This window comes from Heloderma suspectum, chromosome 9 (genome assembly GCF_057233095.1).
Source record: "Heloderma suspectum isolate Gila_16-S chromosome 9, 16-S_ref, whole genome shotgun sequence".
NCBI lineage: Eukaryota > Metazoa > Chordata > Lepidosauria > Squamata > Helodermatidae > Heloderma > Heloderma suspectum.
This window is the reverse complement of record NC_139466.1, coordinates 2,814,138-2,835,702: the sequence shown is the minus strand read 5'-3', so window position 1 is coordinate 2,835,702 and position 21,565 is coordinate 2,814,138. Positions and strand designations below refer to the sequence as shown.

Sequence of the window (21,565 nt, the reverse complement as noted above, 5' to 3'; positions counted from 1 at the left end):
GAACATCTGCGTGGGGGCCTCCAATGTGGTGCCCATGGGCACCAATGTGCCTGCAGACACCTCTCTTGGCCCCTGCCCAAGCTCCCTGCCTCTCCTGGTCTTTGCTGTATCTCTTACCATTTTTTAACGTTTTTTTCTAACTGGGAGGCTGCCCTGCTGCAACGCGGAGCACCGCCCTCCAGCACCATCTTTATTTTGGTTCAGTTGGGTGCTTCTGTGTTCGGAGCTCAGACTCCACCTCTGCTTTGTCTTTAGGCTTCTGGGCAAGTGACTTTTCTTTTAGTCTCACCAGTTTGCCTTCTGGGAAATGAATCTTTTGTGACTGGCCGTGCCCACCATGGCAGCCATTTCATGAATGGGCGGGCCCTCCCATGGCAGCCATTGTGTGAGAGTGCCCTCGACACACTCTCAAACTTCCAAATGTGCCCACCAGTCTGAAAAGGTTGGGGACCCCTGTACGCGTTCCCCCCACTGTCAAATCGGGAATCTTGGCAAGGTGTTGCTTCTGCTCTAGCAGTCTCGAACAGAGAGCACCACAGTGTGGCAGGGTTGTGCAGGGCAGCCCAGGCCCTACGCAGGCCCTTGGGACTTCTTGTCAAAGGGGACCACAAACGCCAGCGCCTGGCATCTCTAGCTGGAAGGATTTCCATTCTGGGGAAGACTGTTGCAGGGCCAGCATCACGAGCGGGCCTGGCTGGGCAGCTGCCAAGGGCCCACATCCCAGCTGGGGCCCAGCACCAAGCGCCCCCTGGACTCGCTCCCCCTCTTCCCCACGGCCCCCTGCTTCTTCGCCTGCCTCTCGCTCTGCCCCGGACAGCAGTGGTGGCGCGACGGGGGGCGGGAGGCGCCGCAGCCCCCTGGCTCCCTGCCTGTCAAGCAAGGAAGTGGCGGCGGAGCGGAGCAGCTCCCCGGGGACAGTGGCGGCGGCAGGGCAGGCTCACTGACGGAGCAGGCGGCTGGAGGTGGTGCCCGAGGGCCCCAGGCCGGGCGTCAGCACCGGAGCCTCGCCTGAGACCTCGGGGAACCGTCCGGACAGGCAACGCCAGGCGAGACGGACCACCGGCCTGGCTCCGCCTAAGGCAGCGTCCTGCACGCGAGCGCAAGCAGGCGGTGGCGCGCCTGACTCGCGCGGACGGAGGCTGAGCCGAGCGGCGCTGTTTGAGATTTGCCTCGGCTGCCGCCTCTGCGCCCGACAGGTGCGAGGCTGCAGGGGAACCTCGGCAGCGGCCTTTCACTGGGGCAGCCCCTGGGCCCATCCACCGCGGTATTGCCAACGCTGACTGGCGGCAGCAGCTCCGCGGGTTTCAGGCCGGATCCTCCCCTAACATTCCCTGGAGACGCCGGGGATCGAACCTGGGGCCCTCCGCATGCAAAGCGGGCTCTGCCACTGAGCTGCCCGCCCCGCATCGGCGTGGAGCGGCACGGCAAGACCCGCCGAATTCCAGCCGCGCTGCCAGGAGAACAGAGGCTGGCGCGCCAGTGCCCCGGCGAGGGAGCCGTCTCCTGGGGGCGCTGATCATTATGCGCGACGGCCCTTCAAAGCCCCTGAGCACAGGCTGCGCGGGAGACGGGTGCGCCCGCCGGCGGCGGGAGGGGCGCCTTTCTCCCTCTCGCGCCGCCCGGGGAGGGGGCCGCTGCCGCCCCACGGACGGAGGCCCCCCCGCCGCATCTCGTCTGTCTTATGCGCGGCCAGTCGCGCGCCGGACGGCCGCAGGGCGAGAGCGGCGCGGTCCCGGCGCAGGGCCAGGCTGCCTCCCGCTGCAGAACGAGCTTCCCAAGTTCCCGTCGCGCTTCGGAACTTGCTGGGCGTCTGCCCCGGCGCCTCGGACCGCCTCCCGTCCTTGTTCTGGGCCTGCGCGGGACTCGCGGCCCAAGTGGCCGCGCAGAGGCCCCGGGCCCGGCGGGGAGCCCCGCGCCCTCCGCCCCCTCGGCCGGGCGCGCGGGCTGCCCGCCAGCTCCCGTGAGCCGCCCCGCCGAGCGGCCCGAGCGCATGCCCCTGGCCCGCGCCGGCAGCGAGACGCCCCGAAGCCCGGGGCCTTCGCCGCCCCGGCAGCGCTCGCTCCTGCCTCGCCCGAGCGCACCTGGGCCCGCCCGGCCGGCCCGGCCCGGCCCTGCCCTGCCCCGCCCCGCCCCGCCCCGAGGGGGCGCGCGCGCGCGCTGGCCAGGAAGTGTGCAGGTGAGAGGGGCGCGTCCGCGGAGCCCGCGAGCGCGGCGGCGGCGGCAGGAGTTCAGCTGGGGAGAAGAGAGGCGGAGGCGGCCAAGCGCTGCCTTGGAGGGCCCGAGAAGGGGCGCCCGCCTGCCCGACCAGCCCCCTCTCTGCCAGGCCTCCAAGAGGACTGGGGCCTTGGTCAAGGTGAGTGAGCTGGGGCGCGCGCCAGGAGACCGCGGAGCAGTCAGCGGGCTGACTTGGGAGCGAAGGAGGCCCTTTGCCTGGGGCTCTGCAGACAGAAGGGGAGGGGGCCCTCCTCCCGCCGCCCCCGTTCCCAGCTCATCTGTGAAGCACGCTGGAACTAAGCGAAGAGTCAGGCTGCTTCGGCAGGGCTCGTAGAGTCATAGAATAGTAGGGTTGGAAGGGTCCTGTGAGACCATCGAGTCCAACCCCATCCCAGTTGGGATGGCGGTAGCGTGTGTGTTAACTGAACAAGGCGCTCCTAGGGGGTTGTCTTCTGAGTTCTCGGAAAAACAGCCTTCTGCCAAAAATCTCTCTCTGTTGAAGGCACTTCATGTTTTTGGTTCAGATGGCGCAGGGGAGGGGCAGAGGGTAGCTTCTGAAATGCAGTTGAGGACTGGCCCCTCCCATTTTCCCTTAAAAGAAAACCCGTTTTCTCCCCCCCACACACACACACACATAGAAATGGTTGGGGGGTTCCTTGCGAAATCGATGCCTTGTGCCGGTGTTTTGTGAATAGCTGTTGCACTACATGGGGAATGCGTGTTAAGCCAGAGAAGAGAGGAAGAAGGCGGCGTAAGGGGTCTCTTTTACATCCTGGCTTTCTCCTTCCCTCTAATCTTGGAATGTTTCCCATTTAAAATATTTTGTACAACCAAAAATCCAACAGAGCTGACCATCTTCTTTGGAAGAAAAAGGAGTTTGATATTTTTTTTTGTGCCCACGCGCACGCCCCTCCCTCTCGAAATTTCACAATGGCTTTGCTTGCTGCGGATGAACTGGCCCCATGCCAACCAAATTTCTGCAAGACATGCAGGGGCATCCCCCCCCCCAAAACTCCTTTTGCCTCCCTTGGCCAGTGCCACCTAGTCCCTACCCACCTACCCTTGCTGGCATTGTGACACTATTGCTGTGTGGGAAGACTGGGACCGTTTTGAGCCGCATGGCCACTTGCCCTGTTCCCTCTCCCTGCCCTTGTGCACCAAGGCCTGAAGCCCTTCTGGTATCCATAGCAACACCTTGCCCAGGTCTGAGAGGCCCCTGCAGGGTTGGAGTGTCTGTGCCTCTCACAATTGCTTCATACATGACAGCGCACTCTCTGCACATCTCTGTGCCATCATGTGTGAAGATCATGTGACTTCTTTCTTTCACCACAGTTTCTTAGCACGTGGGGGGGGGTTGCTCCCCAGTATGAGTAATTGTGGCAAACACATCTGAGTTTGCCATGCCAGATGGCGGGTGTGTCATTTTCCTATGAATGTTCGTATTATCTCTGTGTAAGAGAACATATCCTGCATGAAAGAAGCTCTCTGCTTGTAGGCTTAAAAGGGCCTGTTATTTTTGATGGTGATGCCATCTGTGTACCTGGTGCTTTCCAAAGAATGAGAAGCCAGGTTTCTGCCCCAGAGGGCTTACAGTCTAGAAAAACAACAAGGGAGAGAACAGAAAGGAGAGGGAAATGGAGGCAGGGGCTAACAGGTGAAGAAGCAAATCTATATGTGCCTTCCTTGCACTGTTTGTATGGCTGACTTTTCATGCAGCTTGAATGTGCAGGAATCTGGCTTGTAATTTGACTGAGGTTGGTGCTGGAAGTGCACTCCCAGTTTCGTTTTAGCCTCCAAGTGCTGCTTCTGCAGTCTGTGAAGAGACCTACCCCTCCACCCCCCAACTGCACCATCCTTCCCATACAGCTTGCACGGCGCAGGCCACACTCCTGTGTTTGCGGGGGGGGGGGGCAGCGGCGTGGGAACCAGGAAAGCAGGACAAGTCTTTCTCCAATGCATGAGCAACATGTGCAAAAGAGGTTAAGTTACGCAGGAAGCACGTTCTTGTCACCAAAGTATGATTTCCAAGCAAACCACCAGAAAATCTGTGGCAGGGGAAGGAGCAGTTGGGTATGTTGGTTTCCCTGCATCCTCCAGTTTGGCTGGGCTTGTGTGCTGCCTGTCTCCTTCTTTCTTTTTCTCTTCTACCTTCTCTGGAGGAGATGTAGGGTTAAGCGCCATACTAACCGGGCTCCTTGCATCGTGGGCTTGCTCAAACTTGCATGTTCGGGGTGGGTGGGGTGGCCAGGGTGTTGCTCACCGGGCCGGTTGAACTCCCACTGCACGGGCTTCCATTGGCCTGATGCCTGAACTGGATTAGCCTCTTCTGCGAAACCACCCACAAATTTGTGCAGGTTGCTGATAGTGGGGAGCTTGGAATCTCGTTGTACTCTCCCCGCTGCAACTTTGCAGATGGCATCTGTTCCTGTTGATGGGGCGGGGGGGAGAGGACTGGAGGTCCACTCAAACCTGTGTGGCTTCTTTCTTTCTTTCCTTCCTTCCTTCCTTCCTTCCCTCCCTATCCCATCTCTGCCTTCCCCACGCCTATTCCTACACTGCCCCACCCCCAGCCCGGAAACTCCACTCCGTCTGCCATGCTGACGGGCTCTGTGTGCTTCCTCCCTGCAGAGCCCGGTGCCCCCCTCGACACACCATGGCGAAGAATAGGGGCTGCTGCAGCCTGTGTGCCACCTGCCTCCTGTGCCTCTACAGCTGCCACTGGCATCGCAGCAAGAAGGGCCTGGCAACCAGCAAGGTGTGTGGGCTGGGGAGCCGTGGGAGGGGGCACTCTGGGAAATCCCCCCTCATCCCAGAGAACAGGCAGGGGCAGTTGTGGCTCTCTTGGGACACGATGCAGGCGGAGAACCTTGCTTGGGGCCGCCTTGGTGATCCAGGCCCTGGAGGAGACGCATGCCACCCGGGCATCCAGGCATGGGCGCCTTTTCTTGCCTGGAGTGCCCTGGGCCCATTTTCTGTTCCCCTTCCTTGGGCGTAGTTTGGCCTGGCTCCCCAAGCCTCCTCTGGGATGGCAGCATCCTCCAACTCACTGGGGCTCATTGCACAACACACCGCAGCTCATCATAGCTTCTTTAAGCCACAAGGAGCCACAGCACCCACGGGTGCCATCCTGAAGAATCAGCCCCTGACCGTGGCTTGTCGTGTCATGTGAACCTAGCTGGTGGAAGTTATGCCTTGGAGGCTGGCGGCTCTGGTGTCAGTGGGGCGGGGGATCTGCTCCAAGTTTCAATCAGACCCAGTCAGAACTCTAAAGGACCTTCACACTGTGGAGAGCCACCGGAGCCACCAGCCCCCATGGCCTATTCCTGAGGGTTCATCCCAGGCCTGAAGATCAACTCAATGTTCTGCTCTCAAGAATACCAGGGGATGCGGTGCTAGAACTGGGTGGTTTGTCTGACCCTGCTGGGGAAGGTTTGGTTGCCAGCCTGCCCAGACTTGCTGGGAATCCCCAGTGCTTGGTTATCACGGCATGGGAATGAAGGCCAAACTGGTTTCTCAGTGCAGTGGGGGAAATGCGGCCAGACACGGGGGCACCCTTGTCCCAGTTGCATGGGCAGTGAACTGAAGCTGAGAGAAAGTGGCTTGCCAAGGGCAGATGCTGAGTCTGTGGCAGAGGTGGGGTTCGCCCTGGGTGATTTCCACACCCCAGCTGCAACTCCACCTCCCTGTGTATTGGGTGACATGATCAGCAAAAGAAAGAGGAGGCTCTTGTGAGGGGAACGAGAAGTGGGCTGAGCAGAAGCGAAAACAGTGGCATGTTGTCTTTGTCCCCTGTTGCTCCTGCAGTGTAGGAAAGAGTGGAGGTAGAGGGTTGAAGACCATTTGAAAGAGGAATCTCAGCTCATGCTATATAGCTAGCTATAGATGCTCCTCCCATGTATATCCCTGGTTTTGCAGGGGTTTTGTATTGCTTAAAAATCGTGCAAAACTTATTGTTTGACCAGAGGTGACAGAATAACAAATGAAGTGTGTTTGAGTTTCTCTCTCTCTCCCTCTCCATGTGTGTGTGTGTGTGTGTGTGTACACCATGAGAAGTGAAGCCTCTCTTAAACCACTTTCAGCGCCCTCTTTTTTCTTAAGAACTGTTCTCTTTCTTCAGCATAAGCAGCACTCAGGGTCATGGATGGGGCTTAATTTGAGGCAGTGTTTAGCCTTCAATCTGCTCTCAGTGCTACAGTTCAGCCTTAGAGCATGCAAGATTTTGATTTGATTTGGTATTTTTAGCCCAGTTTTCTGTCCGTGGACACACAGAATGGCCTACATGATTAAAACCTAAATTCCAGTCAATCATAAAACAGTTTAAAAGAACACAGATAAAAACTAAATCTAACAAACGGTAAAAAAAGTAAATGGTAAAAAAAAACTCCACCTCCCAAACCAAAATAAAAGCTTGCTGGGATAAAGCAGTTTTCAGCAAGATTCTAAATATTAGACGAGAAGGAGCTGGCAGATCTCCAAGGGGAGGGAATTCCAGTCTCAGTGCCACCTGCCACAGGCCCTGTCACAGACACGCACCCAGCTGGTCTCACCTAAGAGTCCTTGAAGCACGTGCAGAGTGCGTGTCCTCCACTGAGTGCCCACAGCCAGCTTCGCCCAGCTGGAATTGGAGCAGGGCTTCCAGGCCAGCAGGCGCGTCACCCAAGGGTCAAGAGCCACCCACTGTGGGCTTTGGGCGTGCTGGCTGATGTGTTGTTTTCTCACCCATTCCTTCGCTTCGCAGTGCGACTGCGCCTGGCTGTTCTTCCTCTTTGGCGTGTGCCTTTTCACCCTGGCCTGGATCTACCTTGCCCTCATCACCCTCAATGATTTCCACAACCTCAATGAGTGAGTAGAAGGCACAGCTTGCCCCCCTTCCCACCCGAGACTCTCCGCTAACCCTTAGCCTCCCAATTCCTCTTTTTGCCCGATAGATTCATTTTCCGCAAGACCGAGTGGTGGTTTGACTGGTCGCTGGTGATGCTGTCTGGAACGGCGACTCTGGTGTCCTACTCCTCTATGCTCCTGGTATGGTCTGTCCCCTTGCCTCTCTTCCCAGGGTTTGCCTCCCCTTCAGAGTTTCCTGGTCCAGTTTTGGGATGAGTGGGGAGTCAAGAATCTGGGAGAATACGGCTTCTGGCCATAATGGCTATAGGTTATCTCTCGCCTCAGAGGCAGTATACCTCTGTATACCAGTTCCTGGGAAACACAAGCAGGAGGGTGCTATTGCACCCAGGTCCTACTTGTGGGCTTCCAATTTGGACTTTTGGTGGGCCACTCTGGCAACAGAATGCTGGACTAGATGGGCCTTTGGTCTGATCCAGCAGGGCTCTCCTTAGTCCATTTGGCCTTTGAGAGCATGTTCTTCCATCTGCTAGGAATGTTCTGCCCTGTCTGCTACTTGATGATGTGGAAAGGTTGCGTGACACCTTCCACCATAGATTTAAAGCGATTCAAATGCTGCTGCACTGCCCAGGAAACCTGGAACTGTTGTTCATTGAAGGGGGTAGCACTTTCCAACACAGCAGCCTCAACCACTTCACAAAAACTGCAGCTCACAGAGTTCCTTCAGCGAAGCTACATCATGAGAATGCCAGTTTACGCTCTCTTTTTTACTTCTTTTAAAAAAACTAGCCTCCTCCTTAAGGCTGCAAGATTAGTTCTGAAACCATATTAGTGAGCATTTTGGAAGCTAGAAACGGGGGCTGAGTAAGGTTGCCAGGCATTCGCGGCTGACCTTCTGGCCTGGCATAACCTGCCACGTGACTGGTAGCCAGAGAATTAATTATGCAAATGAGAAAATACATGCCAGTGTTCATAATACACACCTTAGTGCTCAGCTTTTCTGGGTTGCCTCAATGCAAGGGTTTTGACCCCCGCTCTTTTTTTTAAACTGAAGTCAGCACGACCATCTCCTCATAAGAGAGTCCTCTTTCTCCTATGGTCCTTGTCTCAGAAGCTATGCAAAAGTGGGTTCTTTGGTTCTAACCTTTCCCCCATTTTCTTTCCAGGTTCTGGCTCTCTGCCTACAGCTCTGCCACCAGCCCCTGAAGCTTCATTGGCTGCACAAGGTAACCCCGCCCTGCCCATGCTCCCAACTCGCCCCCTGCAGTTCTTACAGATTTCCTTTGCAGAAAGCACAGTCCTACCCACAGGTGTCCGTCCTCCTGAGCAATGTTCATAAGCCCATGTATGTTAAACAACTGCTTACTGCTTCCCCATTTGTCCCCTGCCTCCTCTTCCCTCCCCTTCCTCTGTTTCAGATTTAGATTGTAAGCTCTTTGGGGCAGGGACCTGTCTTCTTGTACTCTTCGAAGTGCCACGTGTGCTGATGCTATATAAAGAAAAACAGTAACAGAACTTTGGTGGAGAGATTGGTGGAGACTTATGGGGTGTTGTAATCTTTGGTTTATTTACAAATATACAAGTAGAACATGTGGAGGCAAGCAGGATATACACCCCTACCAGGCAGCAAATCTGCCAGCCCTCATGAGATTGTCCAGGGAGAGAAGGATGCTTTCCCAAGGATGCTTTCAGTCTCAAGCTCTCACCTCGCTCACTGTCTCTCTTGCTCTCTCTGCCTCTGTATCTCTGTCCCTTTTCAAAACTGCTTCTCTTCCTACACGCATGCGCACACACTCACACCCCTGCTGTCTCCCCTGTGCAGGGGCATGTCAGGGTGTGCCACCTTCTCCAAACTGATGACTTCCCCATTACAAACACTTGGCAATCTCTGTATCGGGATACCGTCTTCGGACAATTCCTTCCCATACTGATACGTCCTCTGGCAATCCTGGACCGTTTAAAGAATGTTAACTCTTTGTGGTCAAGCCCCGGACTGTGTTCAGGCTGTGCTTTAAGGCAGTCCGCTAGTGACAGTCTCGCTCACAGTCGTCAGAGAGCAATCCTGCAACAACAGTAGGCCAGGCTCTTTACAGAATATGGAAGTGGTACACTCCTCGCTGAGAGGTCTTGACAATCTACGCACAGAGCCTCCTTATCAAAAGGACGCTCTTAGGGCAGCATGAACACAACTGTCCTTCTTAGGCGCTTGGTGTCACACTTCCGGTTTCTTCCAGGGCCTCCTGATCCTGACGGCACTTGTAGTGGCAGCGGCCTTTGTGGGGCTGGAAATCCAGTGGGCAGAGCAGTGGGAAAGCACCCGCATCTCCCTGCAGGTAAGGGTCCACACCCGGCGTGCGTCCATGGAGAACGAGGGCCGCACCACAGCTGCTGCCACATGGGCGCTGCTTTAAACTGGATTGCACAATGATGTTGTGGCATAAAGGGAGCTCAGGCCGCTGAATGCTGGGCCTGTTTTGTGCCTGCTGAGCTGCAGCACACAGCTTCACTTGTGATAGCAGCTGCAATGTGGAGTGATCCGTAGGCGCTTTCACGTGGCAGTTTCTCACAGAGGCAGAAGGGCAGATGGTAGGTTGGCCCCCATGGCTGATGGGGACCGGCGCTGATTGGAGTACACATCCTGCACGTGTGTGATGTCGCGGCCAGATGTGCTTGCAAACCACACACGATCCCCTCAGTAAGCATTATCATGGCCTTTCCTTCATGAGGGGAACTTGGGGGCCTTGCTTCCGTCTGCCCCACCTCCTGGAAGGGGATCCGGGAAAGAGCTTTGCTTGGGAGCCTGTGCTGAAGTGTCAGCCCACTCCAGGCAGGGCTGGCTCCTGATTCTTGAGGGCCCTCAGGCAAGGCCCCCTCCCTCAGGGAGTCCACCTTCCCACCACCATCAGCAGCAGCCGCTCTTGCCTCTCCTCCACTTTCCCCTCTTGGCTCACTTGACAGACAGAGAACCAGCAAGCAAGGAGGCCGTCCGTGGCATCTGCTGCTCTCCTCGCCACCAGAGCAGGAGGCCGGTGAACAAGCAGGTCGCGATGGTGAAGAGGAGGAGGAGCAAGTCCGGGGGGCTCTTGTCAGTGGGCCCTTGCTGGGGTGTGGGCCCTCGGCAGGTGCCCAACCATGCCTACCCTGGACTCCGGCCCCGTTTTCCCCCCATCCTAAAAGGTTGAACTGCCTCTCCTAAGACTTAGTTACTGGCAGGAACAGCTTGAAGCTAGAACATGCTGAAATCGTTTGTACTGTGGTCCCTCCCCCTTTGGACCCGCCCGCGCTGGAACGTGGCCCCTGAGAGCTTCTCTGAAATGGGATTCGGCCCTCAGGCTGGAAGAGGCCCCCAGCCCTGGTCTGTTCCCTGGCATTGGGCCCTGCATTGTGCCCTGCTCCTTGTGCCACTCTGCAGCCTGGAAAGTCCAAACTGACGGCTGACTTTGTTTCTGCCCTGCTAGGCCACAGGCCCCTTCCTGCACATCGGAGCCGTGGTGGGCATGACACTGCTTGCCTGGCCAGTAGCCGACTGCTTTTACCGGACATCCCGCTCAGGTACTCTTTGGTTGGGGGCTTTGAGCTCTGGCTACAAGGATGTTACTTTGGCTCTTCTTGTTTCCTCTCAGCACTGTGGAGGCCCCTTCAGCAGGCCCTCGTACATCTTGGTGGGCTGTAAAAAGATCCCTGTGGGATCCTTCAAAGGCTGCTGGATGTCACCAACCTGCAGCATAGCGCACCGAAGTGTGTTGTGTGGCCATTCCTTTAGTGGGCGGCAGGTGGCGCCAGCACATTGTTTAATTCCACTGTGAAGAAGTTATTCCTCACTGGAGGGAGGGAGCTGAAATGATCCGAGAGATGGGGCGGGGGGGGGGGGCTCTGCAGGTGTGCGGCATGGCTTCCATCTTGCTGTAGAGGTCTTTGCAAAGCAAGGCGCTCATGACCCATCGTCCCTTTGGAAAGTGTGGGCAGAGCACCTGCCACGTACAACTCACGGTATTTTCCGTCTCCACAGCCCTCCGGATCCTGCTTCTGCTCCTGTATCTGGGCGCAGTATTTGCTTTGTACTTGGCCCCACTGGGCATCGACTCCCCCTGCCTTTTGGAGCACAGCCAGCTGCCCCCCAAGCCAGCCCTGTTTGGGCATCGTGGAGCTCCCATGGTGAGTAGGCAGCCCTCTTTGGGCCTCTGTTGCAGGAGAACGGATGACATGGGCAGCTGGGGCCAGAGGAGCCAAAAGAGGCTGATGGAGAAGGGGTCTGGATGGGACCTGCTTGTGCAGTATGCTCCCAGCCACCCACCCCCTGTGCAACACAGAGCCCACCCTGCCCACCCTGGCTGTTTTTGTGCCCACACATGCACTCCGATCCTGCCACCCCCGAATGTGCCACTGCAAATTGTTTGTGAGGAAAATGGTTGCTTTTTTTGTCACCGCAGCAGCTTCTGCTAGGGTGGAGGGCGGCCTCCTGTGAATTCCGTGGCAGGCAGTGGAGTCCCTGGAAGGCACCCAACGTAGCACTAGGGCATCTTGTAGGGGCAGGATTCCAGGTGGCCGGATGATGGTTCACAGTGGCCCGTGGCTTATTTTAGGGCGGGGAATTCCCAGCGCCTTCCTCCTGGCTTTTCCTGTGGGCATGATGTGCGAAAAGCACCTCATATGGAAATGGAGCACTGGGCTGGAGACTGCTGGGGCATCTCGAAGGGAACAGCCTCCCTCTCTAGGGGGTGCATGATCTGGGGAGCATCCTATTGTGTATTTGGGGGCAGAGAGGTGTGCATAAATAAGAATCTGGGGAGCAGGAAACAACCTCTGCCTTGCCTGGGAGCCCACGGTGAGGCTCCGCTGCCTCCATCGCCCTTACTTCCATCTAGACAGGACACTCTCAGAGCAGCAGGCTGGAGTTTCCCTTGCCAGCTCCTCCAAGCCTCCCTGGGACTTTGGCTGCCTGCTCTTGGCACAGACACTTTGGCTTAGCCTTGGCATGCTACATGCTCCCCCAGCTCCAGACCAGCCTTTCCCCCTGAGCGCCCTTTAACAAAGCTGGGTTAGGCCACCTGGTAGAATCATGCTGTTTGGGGCAGCGCATGAAGGGAAGGGACTTAGCTGGGGTTTGTAGGAGCTCCTGTTGAGGGCACAGCCCTTGGTGTGCTGGTCCTGCAGGGGGATCCCCTTGTTATCTCTGGAATCAGAGATAACAAGGGGATTCCTCTTTGCAGCGCTCGCCCTCTCATTGGAAGTGGGGGTGGCACGCAACGGGATCTCATTATCACCAATCAGAGATAACAAGGGGATTCCTCTCTGCTTGCTCCCAAGACCCCAGTAGCCCCAAGGCCAGAGGGAAGGGCTTGGGAGAGGAGTGGGAGGAGTCTGCAGAGAGAGCCCGAGGCTCTGTGGGCCGGATGAGGTTCCTCATCCCTGCTGTAGATAGCTGTTGAATCCCGCTGGTGAGTTGGGAAGTTCTGCAGAACACAGCCTAGAAACTACAAGGATTGGTGGGCAGGAAACCAAAAAAAAGGCCGTCCAGCACTACCTGAGCCCTTCACATGCTCCTGTCACTCTCGATCTCCCTCCAGCTTGCACCTGAGAACACGCTGATGTCCTTCCAGAAGGCAGTCAACTGTGGTGTGAGTGTCTTGGAGACAGACGTCCTGGTGAGGTAAGGAGCAGAACAGACAGAGGAGCCGTCTGTCAACAGAGGAGGAGATTTCCTGGCCTTGTGAGGCATCTTTCAGAATTTTTCACCACCACCCCTCTGGCGGGAAGAATGAATCCACAGTCCTGACAAGCTCTTTTCCTCTTTCTCGCTCCCAGTGCCGACGGGGTCCCTTTCATCATGCATGATGAGAAGCTCACCCGGACTACAAATGTACACGAGGTCTTCCCCACTTGGGCCCACTCCAATGCCACCTCGTTCAACTGGACGCAGCTGCAGCAGCTGGACGCTGGCAGCTGGTTCCTGCAGGTGAGACCTGGTGCTGGTGCAGGCCTAACCCCAGGCAGGTTCGGCTGGACTGAGTGTGCGGCTTGGCTCGCGTGCATGAGTCGTCTGGTTGCTCAGAGTGCGCTCCCTGCAGGGAGCACATTTCTTTAGATTGTGTGTATCGATCTATGGGGGACCATTGGAAAGGCCCCGCTTTGGAGAACGGATGAGAAAATTCTCTATTGGCTAATAATAAAAGGAGACTACTCAGAGCCTGAACAGGAGGAGAACCCATGAATCCAATGAGAGCAGAATGGCTGTACTCCTTGTTCAGATAATCCCAGCCCTCCTCTTGAGTCTGTGGCCAACAGGCTGTGCTGCTGACTGACTGCGGTGGCAGAATTTCATGCCTGTATCCTAACTGGAAAACGCCTTTGGGCCAGACACAACAAGATGTCCCCTGCCCCCTGGTATTTAAGGTCTTCTGAAGTGGTCCAGATTCCATCTTACACTGGAGCAAGGTTAGCCTCCACAAAGACCAGGGTCTTCTCTGTGGCAGCCCCGACCCTCTGGAATTCTCTCCCAAAAGAGTCTCATTCAACATCCTCTCCTTTTGGGAGGCAACTGAATTCCTTTTCTCAGAGGGTCTAGATAGAGATATATAAATACTGTTTGCTTTGCTGTGCTCATTGTTCTGTTTCTGCTGTTTATTGAGATGGTTTTAATTGTGTGACCAGAAGTATAAAAATCTTTTATAATATTGTTATTGTTAACCACCACCATGATCAGAACCCTGAGACCACATGGTCTGAGGCATGCGGGCCGGGGGAGACTGTGCCCTTCCTTTTTCCCCATTGCAGCCCCAGTTCTCTTGGTCCATACAAGTGACAACGAGGGCCAAACACTGGAAATGTGTCCTGCCCAGCCCTGATTCCCCCCAGTGATGCCTGCCTGGCACCAATATTGTCATCTTTTTTATGCCCGTCCTCTGTTCCCAGGCATTTGAAGGCATAGGATGGGCTTTTTCTGCATTGGTTGTTTTCATTATGGTCTGTACCAATGCTTTAGTTGTTTTATTATATTTATTATTATATTTTGCTATTTTTAGTGGACATTGTTTTTAGCTATTTTATATTTTGTATGTTTTAATACTTTTCTTGTAAGTTGCCTTGGGTCTTTTTTAAGAGAAAGGCAACCTAAGATGATGATATTCTTATTCTTATTATTAAAACTGTTCCTTGACTCCACTCCCTTATAGGGAGCAAGAGAAAGTGGGTTCCAGTTGGGAAGCCCCTTAAGAAGGAGGCCTAACACACACGCACGTACACGCAAAGCAAAGCAAAAGACAGGCTGGGAAGTGGGAAAGCAAATTTGCCAGGGGCAGCAAAAGCGATGGGGCTGAGGGCCTCTCCAGCAAGGCTGGGCTGGAGAGTCGGGCAGCAGTGGCCCCCGCTGACGTGCTCTCATTGGCCCCTCCACCCCACCAGAAGCGCCCGTTCCCCACTGCACGGAGCCTGTCGAGTGACGAGCAGGCCCTGGCACGGGCCCAGCGGATCCTGTCTCTGAAGCAGCTGCTGGGCGAGGCCATGAGGCTCAACGTCTCGGTCATGTTCGACCTGCGGCCCAAGGAGGACCCCCAGTACCAGCACCTCGTCAACGCTACTGTGGAGGCCATCCTCCAGTCGGGGATTGCCCCAGAGCTGGTGAGTCACCCCCTCTCCTCCTCCACGGGCAGGAGGTAGCCTTCCCCCACCCGCTGCTCCCCAGAGGTGTTGGGCTCCAGCTTCCATCATTCCTAGCCAGCACGGCAGGGAAGGCTGCATGGGACACGCTGGGCTTGTAAGCCAGTACCCTGGGGAGGAAGGAAGCAGTCCAGGAAGGGGAGCAGGTATGTTTGTCTTGGAAAATTTAGCTTGGGTCAAGTGTCCCCCACTCCACCTTAAGCTATACAAGGCAGATGCAGGGAGAGGGCGCTTAAGGGCGCAATCCTATGCATGTTTAGACAGAAAGAAGTCCAACAACTCCCAGTGTTCCCCAGCCAGCCATGCTGGAAGTTGTAGGACTTTTTTCTGTCTAAACATGCATAGGGTTGCGCCCTAACTGAGCCAGCCTATTGCTGGAGGCATCTGCAAGATGTCAAGTAATATAGACATTTTATGCATGTTTTATGCAGGGTAGTTAACAATATTACTTGGTTGTTGTTTGGTTTGGTCTGGTTTGCTAAGTGCTTTATGGTCTTCACTGTGTGTTAGTTACAGTATGTGTATCCTTCCTTCCATCCTGCCACCAGGATACTGCAGGCAGCTAACACCAACGCACTTTTAAAAAGGAGGTTCAATTAACCTCCCTGCCCCTGCCAAAACAGCCCGGAAATTCAAGTTTAGGAACCAGTGAAACTATAGGATTGCTGGAGCAAGATGGTGTTTAGGTGATCATGAAAAGCTGTCAAGGAGGGAGCCGACCGGATCTTCCGGAAGGGGGAGTTCTGCAGTTTGACTGCTACAGCGAAGAAGCCGTCCCTTGCATGTTCACCAGCCACATTTCTGATGGCAGTGAGATACACAGCAGGCCTCCCCAGACAAACGGAGCAGATGGGTAGGATCATGTGGCTGGAGACAGACATTTCCCCCTGAGTTTTGTAATCATGGATATTTGTTGGCCCTTGCAACAATTCTGCATGGTAGGCTGCCACTGTTCCCATTGACTGGGTTCGCATAACATGCTAACCCACACCCAGTGGTTGAGTGTGGGTTGTTGTTACACTGTGGGTTGTTGTTGAACCATGGGTTATCATGTTGTCTGAATGCAACCAGGGTGGCTTGTTAACCATGCAGTGTGGCTTATTTTTCCCGAACTAGCCACCTTGAGAACCCATGGTTTGTTGTTGGGTTGTTCAGGGTAGTTAACAAGCCACACTGCATGGTTAACAAGCCACGCTGTGGAAAACGCGCTGTGTTCAGACAACATGATAACCCACAGTTCAATAACAACCTATGCTTAACCACTGAGTGTGGGTTTGCGTGTTGTGTGAACCCAGTCAATGGGAACAGTGGCAGCCTACCAAGCAGAATTGTATGGACTAGGGGAGAGTGAGCCTAAGAGTCAGTCAAAAGTCCACAACTCTTGCGTCCAGCAGTGATCAGCAGAAGCTAACAAGCAGGGCACAGACACAGGTCTCGCAGCTTGTTCTGTCCCCAGCATCTGATAAAGGCCATGCTGTCTGGGGCATGCTGGGAGTTGTAGCCCAACCCATCTGGAGGGCACCAGTTGGGGAAGGCTGTGTTTGAAAACTGAGCTGGGGGCAGGTTGCGGATGGGAGAGTGAGGGCCTTGCTTCACACCGTTTCTCTCCCCCTTGCCCCAGATCCTATGGCTGCCAGATGAGTTTCGAGAACAGGTGAAGAAGCAGGTGCCTGGATTCCGGCAGATCTATGGCCGGAAGAGGCTGAGCAATGAGACAGAAGAGCTTTTGCATGTCAACCTGCCTTACCAAAACCTGAGCAGCACAGAAATCCGGTTAGAACTGGGGGTGGGGAGCGGGACAAGTCGATGTGTTTCCCACTGCATGAGTGGTCATCCCCATCCAAGCAAAGAATTGGCTACCCCAGCAGGGTGAAACGCCAAGCTCCTTGAGGTAGTAGTTCATGTGCGTGTGCGATGCACCATAATTAAGCGAATTTATGGACATTATCAGATAAATTCTGTAGGCCACAGAATCTGTGGACGTTGTTGCATTTTGTTGTTGAGTAAAGGATAAATCAATCTCCAGATGCTGCACAACCGACATGGTTCTGAAGTGTGGCAGCAGCTTTGCAGGGCAGATGCTCCGGGACCCAGTGCCCCCTTTGCCTCTGGCAGCTGGTCTTCTCCTTAGCACCAGGCATCTTAGGTGCTGGGCCAGTTCGCATGATCAGACATGCACGATTGCAGTGTGTGCAGGTGGCCATTTTGAATATTCAAGGCTGGCCATGGCTTGTCAGGCCATCCAAACCCAGGGATCATGGGTTATGTGAGTGTTAAACAGCCCTCACATAACCCACAGTCCCCGGGTTCAGACAGCACAACAAGCTGCTTGGATATTCAAGACCTGCCCGGCACATGCCACAGCCCACCGTGACTTAAATAAGCCACTGTGGGCTGTTTTGATTGTGCAAACCAGGTCTTTGGGGGATCTCCTCCAGGGAAAATGCCCATGCAGCCACCTGCAGTTCTGTGTCAGCACTGACCGCTCGCTTTGTGTATCTTCCTTTCTTCCCTAGGGAATACCGCCAGGACAACATCTCCGTCAACCTGTATGTGGTGAATGCCCCGTGGCTCTTCTCCATCCTGTGGTGTGCAGGAGCCAGTTCTGTCACCACCAACAACTGTCAAGTGCTGCAGGGGATGGAGCGCCCCCTCTGGCTTCTGGTAAGGCAGCGTGGGGGGGGCATTCCTCTGCCTCCTGTGGCCTGCTCTCAATGTGGGTGAGGGGCTACGGCTCAGGGGCAGAGCCCCCGCTTTGCACGCAGAAGGTCCCAGGTTCAGTCCCTGGCAGGATCTCCAGGTAGGGCAGGAAAAAGTCCTGCCTGAAACCCCAGAGAGCTGCTGCTGCCAGTCAGTGTTGACAACACTAAGCTAGATGGACCCAGGCTCTGACTCAGTATCAGGCCGCTGCCAGCCGACCACTTCTCCCATCCCGAGGCCCCTACTGACATCTATGCCACGTGTGCCCCCTCCCCCCAGCCTCGTGCCACCTACCGAATGATCTGGATCGTGACAGACTGCGTCTCCTTCCTGCTGATTGCCTGGGCCTTCCTGCTGCTGAAGTGAGTACAGCGTGAGCAGGATTTGAGGCTCCCTTCTGCATAGCTGGGTGTCCTCTGGCTGTTGATCTCTGCCTAGTCCCTGTCTTCCCAGCGTAGGGGGGGAGGGGGCAGGGTCTGTCTCCCAAGAGGCCATTACCTAACCGATGCAACTGAGGATGCTGAAGAAAGCTGTCCGCAGTCTCCACCATAATTCCTTATGCTCCTGTATGTGAGGGGTGTGTGGGAAATGAGGTGCAGAAGAGCGGGGGGCATGGTATCCTCTCCAGGAAAGGGATCCAGGAGTATCCCTTCCTCTCAGCAGGTAGGGTGGACCTGGGACCCACCTGAAGTATGCCAATGAAACGGTGCCCCCTCTCCCATGCAGGGTGCTGCTCACCCATCAATATCTATGGCAGGAAAGACACCCCCCCCCCAATGTGGATGCCTTGCAGTGCTGTCCTCACTGCTGAGCCTGTCCTGCTGGAGTGTCCGTGATACTTCTTTCTACATACCCAGTGCCTTGCTCTGAAATTGGCCTCAATTCTGTGTGACTGTGTTGACCTCCAAGCATTATTCGGCTTCCCGAGCTTTACGGGGTGGTTGTTGTCTTTTTTTCTTTAAAGACTTGCATTATGGGGAAGAAGTTGCTGATGAAAGAATTCTCTTTCTGTAGTAAACTAGTGTGTGGTGCAATATCCTGGCACCCTTCAGATGTCTTGGACTACAATTCCCATTGTCCCCAGCCACTGTAGTCATCGTGCTTGTGGCCATGCTGGCTGGGGATTATGGGAGTTGTAGCCCAAAGCATCTGGAGGGTGCCAGGTTGCTGGAAGGTGGCCCTACCTCCCACTGTGCCACAAGCTTCAGCATCCCTCCCTGCCTGCTCTCTGGGCAGCTTCACATCCCAGGGTCAAGATGCCAAGATCAGGGGTAGTGAAGCAGGGGGTAGTAAGGTGCACCTGCCTGTGAGCTAACTTTCCCCCCTTCCCCTTGTAGAAGATGGTCTCGGAGAAAAGAGCCAGCAGGTAAGAGTTGGGCCTTCGGAACAACTTGGTAATTCTTCTGCATTTTATGTGCTGTAGTATACAAACAAACCAAAACCCCCAACCCAACCTCACTTTGGGCACTTGCAAAGCTGGAGAGGCAGCGAATTAACTTTGCATGAATAATGGGGAGGAACGCTACCCAGCACCCTCTTCCGCCCCGCCACCGGCAGCGGGCGGACAGGTGCAGCCTTGCTCCTGCTGTTTTGCAGCCTATAGCCTTTCCCAAGTCCAAGATGGGTTGGCTTGCAACTCCCAGCATGGGCATTGGCTGTGCTGGCTGTGGATGATGGGAGTTGTAGCCCAATGTCTCTGGAGGACGCAAGGAAGGGAAAGCTACTCTATCCTGTAGGAGAGATGTTCCCACTCATCCCAGGCCTTCCTGCAACCACTGCACACCCCTTTTAAACCCAACCCACATCCTCTACGGAACGGGTGGGGAACCTTTTATCTGCTGGCAGCCAGATGCCAGTCGTGGGCAGGGCCAGCCATTTTCTCCCTTCCTGCTACCCACTCTTCCTCCCTGGCCAGAGCAGAGGGTGGTTGAAAGTAGGCAGAGAGCTACAGGCTGCCACTCCGGCTCTAGTCTTTTCAGTCTAGGTGTACAGACACCATGTTGCCGTGCTAAATGCAGCTGCATGCTTAGCTCCCTACTCTTTGCAGATGGAGTCTGTTTTTTAGGCTGGCCGGCAGGCTGAACGCTAGTCGGCTCCAGCCGGGGACACCCATCTCCTTGTGCTTCCAGGTTCCGACTCCGACGTGCTGCTGACCAAGATCCACGTCCTGCTGTCTGAGTGATGTGGGAGCACAAAGGGAGCATGGGCCCTACCCTTCCTGTTGCTGGCTTGGGAAGGGGGACCACTCTTCTGTCAAAATGCCTTTTCTGGGAATGGCTGCAGGATGGTGTTTGCCAGCTGCTGCCAGGACCTGTTTGAACGACCTGCATTCTGCAGATCCAAGAGGAGGAGCGTTCATGTGGCCGTTGGGCAGGACAGGCTGGACTCCTGCATTTCAACGTGTGGGTGTTTCGCCCAGCGCCTCCCTTGGCATGGCCCAGATCCTGGCGTTCCTGCAAGAGCGCTGTACCTGCTGGGGCAGAGACCTAGAGCCTGCTTCATGAAAGTCAACATCTCCTCGGTGTGGGAACTGACCAGCATCTTTTAAATGTCTCTGAAGCTCTTGTCAATAAAGCAGACTACATGGACTGGGAAAGCTGGAGCTGATGCAGGCTGCCATTCTTCTTCCAAGGCGGGCAAATTGAAGGGAGAGCACATACTTTCTCTTCACAGCTTTATGTCTGCCCCCTAACTGGCGACCTCTGGGTTTTGCTCCTCAAAAACAGCAGTCACTCTAGGCAACCGGTGGGGTTCACACATAATGCTCCATTAACTCACCCAACCTAGTACCTTCCAAAGGTGTGGGACTACAACTCCCATCCCCAGACAACATAGGCAAGCTGGCTGGGGATAATGGGAATATAACTGGAGGGCGCCAGGAACACTGAGCTGGGAGCATCTGTGTCTTGAATCTATGTTTTTGCACCGTTGCAGTGCCAGAAAGCACCAGATCCTTGATTTGTAAGGCTCAGTCCATGGTGGCAGATGTGATCTGTAATATGACTATGGTTGCGTGGGGCGGTTCCCTGTAAGAATCATGAAGATCCGTGCCTCAGTAAATCACTAGATACGTGTTTTTTGGGGTACAGTCCTTGGCCACAGATAGGATTTGTGATTTGATGGTAATTTTTGTGATATCCACTATACAAATCCATAGTATCCATGAGGATCCATGCCTCGGATCCATGTTTTTGTGCCATGCCAGTGCCAAAAAACACCAGATGTGATTTTTAAGCTTCAGTCCATGGAGGCAGAAGTGATCTGTGATATAACTGCGGTTTTGGAGGGATCCCCAGTAGAAATACAGAGGGTCCATTAGGATCCTGCCTTGGACCCATGTTTTGTGCCATGATAGCATGGTGAAGTGAGGGGTATGTGATTTTTATGGCTTGGTTCATGGGCATGCATATAATCTATGATTTCACCATGGTTTCAGGTGGATCCTAGGTAAAAGCCATGAGGATCTGTGCCTCAGATCCATTTGGGGGGGATTGTTGCCAGATCTGGTTCAATCTGTAAAGGCAGAGGTGGTCCATGATTGGATGGTGGTTTGGGGGGTATCCCCTGCAAACATATGAAATCAAGAGGATCCGTTTTTGATTTTGAGGTTCTGACTTTCACCCAGTACTCTAAACTAAGCAATGAGAGAGCTTGAGACAGTCTCCCATTTTCATCGTGGCCTTGACTGGCTGCCCCACCCCACCCCGCCCCTTCCATGTTAGGCCAAGAGGCTCCCAGCTCCCTCCCTTGGAATGCAGGATCTCCCGAATTAACTCTGTAAATGCCTGCTGCTGGATCCTTCAACCAGCTCCATGCAGCAGGAAATAATAGCCTAATTCGCATAATCAAAATAAGCCAGCGTGATTTATTTTATTTATTTAAACCATGCTGGCTAACTTAAATTGCTGCGCGTGCTGGATGCAATTTCACTGCCCAGGCGTGGATTGTCCTGTTGCCCGAACCCAGGCAGCAGGGCTTGTTGGAGGGAGGAACAACCCTCCAATAACTCTACAATAGCCCATGGATGGCTTATTTTGATTGTGCAAACCAACCAAGTGATTCAGTAGGTGGCAAAGCTACTGGGGGGGGGGACAGGCTGGGCAGGTAGCAGGAGATTGTGGGTCAGAGAGTTGTGTTCAGTTTGCCATGGATGTGT

At 54.9% G+C, this 21,565-nt stretch overlaps 1 protein-coding gene across 2 annotated transcripts; it reads left to right on the top strand.

Annotated features, from left to right (window-relative positions):
- Positions 1 to 1,105: 1,105 nt before the first annotated feature.
- On the top strand, positions 1,106 to 20,481 carry GDPD2 (glycerophosphodiester phosphodiesterase domain containing 2). Of its 2 annotated transcripts, none has more exons than XM_084813541.1 (16): positions 1,106 to 1,196; positions 4,843 to 4,969; positions 6,953 to 7,056; positions 7,143 to 7,236; positions 8,220 to 8,279; positions 9,288 to 9,386; positions 10,512 to 10,605; positions 11,063 to 11,208; positions 12,621 to 12,703; positions 12,859 to 13,009; positions 14,455 to 14,670; positions 16,331 to 16,482; positions 17,226 to 17,373; positions 17,689 to 17,771; positions 18,747 to 18,775; positions 19,539 to 20,010. In XM_084813541.1, the coding sequence occupies exons 2-16, from the start codon at positions 4,868 to 4,870 to the stop codon at positions 19,589 to 19,591; spliced, it is 1,614 nt and encodes a 537-aa protein (XP_084669667.1). In that variant the 5' UTR covers positions 1,106 to 1,196; positions 4,843 to 4,867; the 3' UTR covers positions 19,592 to 20,010. The 2 variants fall into 2 exon arrangements, with proteins under 2 accessions (XP_084669667.1, XP_084669665.1); XM_084813539.1 differs by lacking the exon at positions 1,106 to 1,196 and adding an exon at positions 1,857 to 2,353 and having other exon boundaries at positions 19,539 to 20,481.
- The last annotated feature ends 1,084 nt before the right edge of the window (positions 20,482 to 21,565 follow it).